This window comes from Poromitra crassiceps, assembly GCF_964638095.1.
Source record: "Poromitra crassiceps genome assembly, chromosome: 20".
NCBI lineage: Eukaryota > Metazoa > Chordata > Actinopteri > Beryciformes > Melamphaidae > Poromitra > Poromitra crassiceps.
Window position 1 is genome coordinate 19520301 of NC_139637.1, and position 2500 is coordinate 19522800.

Below are 2500 nucleotides of genomic sequence, written 5' to 3' on the forward strand. Positions count from 1 at the left end.
TTAAGCCTGCATCAGTTAATGAATTACACATCAATTATAAAGATGCGTCTGGGGATTTGTCCAAGAATCTGCAAAGTAAATTCCCATTATTCTCCTTTGTGATCACAGCCAGCAGCACACAAATCAATTAGCAGCCGGAGATAGAAGAGGAGCTGCTGAATCCTGCCGGGTACCACCTGGCTCTCCTCCCAGACCCATCATCATACCAAGTCCTTCACCTTTAACTGGTGTACACACACACGCACACACACACACACACACACACACACACACACACACACACACACACACACACACACACACACACACACACACACACACACACAGCCTAGACTAGAGGATCAGGAACAGCTCACCCTAAAATCCAAAATACATATAATTCCCTCTCACCTGAGTTTGGGAGATATCGGCCGCAGAGTTTCTGCCTTCTCTCCAATACAATGGAACTGGATGGCAGACAGACAGCTGAACCCGCTTGTGGTGCTCAAAGTGCCAAATAAATACATTCAAAAAACTCAACAGCAATGTCTCTTTCCAGAAACCATGACCCCGTTACTAGGAACTATTTTCTTTTGACCGAACTACACCCGCTAGCTGCTAGCTAGTTCCTACACGAGACTGCAAAAGAAAATAGTTCCTACATGAAACTGCTCACAACAAAGTCTGTGCATTATCTTGAGTAACCGGGTGCCGAGTGCCATCCAGTTCCATTGTATTGGAGAGAAGGCAGAAACTCTGCGGCCGATATCTCCAAAACTCAGGCAACTATCCCAAAACGATATAGATGGATAAATAGCAGTACAGGTGAGAGGGAAAATATGTATTTTGGATTTTAGGGTGAGCTGTCCCTTTAAAACCAGCAGGTCGAGAGAGAGAGAGAGAGTTGCTGGTGCAGCAACAACAGTATGGTGAGATAAGTACAACGTGGAGTCATGCTGACTCACTCTTATTGGCCATTGGTCAATGAGGCAATGCCACTAGTGTCACATGTCACTGTTGTGTCAATTTAGTTGTCACACTCACAATATGTGACAGACAAAACAAAGAGAGTTAGCTAATTACAGTGATAATGATAATAGTAAAGTAATTATTTTATTATTAAGCCTTTTATAAAGATCAAAACTGTGATATGTTGTGTTGTTGAGTATGTGTGACTCACCTATATAAACAGGCGCATAGCTGGACTTGACGTTCTCATCCAGGTATGTGACCCCGAGTGTGTAGAGAGGCGTGGCCCCCACGCCGTGCAGAAACTGCCCCAGCATGAACACAAAGCGATAGCTGGACAGCCCTCCTCCGCTCCCCTCCTCGTCCTGGCACGGGCTGGTACGGTTGGCCGAGCACATGCCCGTGCGCTGGAGCAGACTGACCTGGTAGTGGGGCGTGGTGAAGTGAGGCAAGGCGAACACCAGAGACCCCAGCGCCATGATCAGCACGCCCCAGCCCAGCCAGCGGGGCTTGTGGCCCGTGCCGCCGAAGTAGCTGACGAACGCCAGGCAGACGCAGGCGGCGATGTCGTAGGAGCTGGCGATGAGGCCGGCCTGGTAGCTGCGCAGGTCGAAGCGCCGCTCGATGGACGTGACCACCGTGTTGATGAAGCCGTTGATGATCATGCCCTGGAGGAAGGAGGCCACGCAGAGGAAGAACAGCACCCAGCGGGGGGTGTTGAACCCCTGGACGGCTTTGGGCGTCAGGGCCCCCCAGCCGCACAGCTGATCCGAGTCGGCGGGGATCAGATTTAACCCGATGGGAGTGCTCTCCGCGTGGGGACTCTTCTCCACCACGTAGAGCTCCCCCGGGAGCGAGGAGGCCCTGGTGAAAATGCGGGGCCGGATGAGGCCGTCGTCGAGCCCGGGGCTCCTGGGGCCCGAGCGTACGGGGCTGCCCGGCTGGGAGTCCACGGGGCTGGGGGTGTCCAGAGAGGGACCCAGGCCCAGAGGGCAGTCCTGGAGGTCCAGGAGCTCCTGCTTGGAGCTGAAGGAGGCGTCGGCATTAAGCAAGACTGGCATCGCCCCCTCTGAGGGGGGGAAGGGGAGGGGCCTGTGACAAAAGGAGGGTGAAAGTGGGAGGAGCGTGGACTGAGGAAATAATGGAGTGATATTTTAGAACCAGGATGTAACAAATGTAACTTGGTCACTTGGTCTGGTCAGAGATGTGTATGTGATGGGCTGGTCTCCCACCCTATCTAATAGCCGATTGGACGATTTCCTCCATGTATCCACAGTGCTGACCAGTGTCTGTTAAGGCTCCTCATGTGCTCCTCCTTACCTCTCTATAATAGAGGTGTCAACGTTTGCTTCATACTGATGCTGCTGCTGCTGGGTACCAGCATCCTGTGGAGAGAAGAGGGACAGAGAGAGATGAAATGAATGAGCAATGCAGGAGTCTGAGAAATGCATCAAAGTGTTCAGAACAGTAGTTACATAAATGAAACAGGAATATATATATATATATATAATATAATAATATATAACAGAAATATATAAACACATTATTCAGT

General features: G+C 50.8%; 1 protein-coding gene across 1 annotated transcript in view; it reads right to left on the reverse strand.

Moving 5' to 3' along the window:
• Positions 1–2009, reverse strand: part of slco4a1 (solute carrier organic anion transporter family, member 4A1) — a gene marked incomplete at both ends in the record, with an annotated part of 20781 nt that extends 18772 nt beyond the window's left edge. The window contains one exon of the mRNA XM_083656961.1: positions 1160–2009. Within this exon, the coding sequence (XP_083513087.1) occupies positions 1160–2009 (850 nt within the window). The remainder of the gene's footprint in view (positions 1–1159) is intronic.
• Positions 2010–2500: the final 491 nt, after the last annotated feature.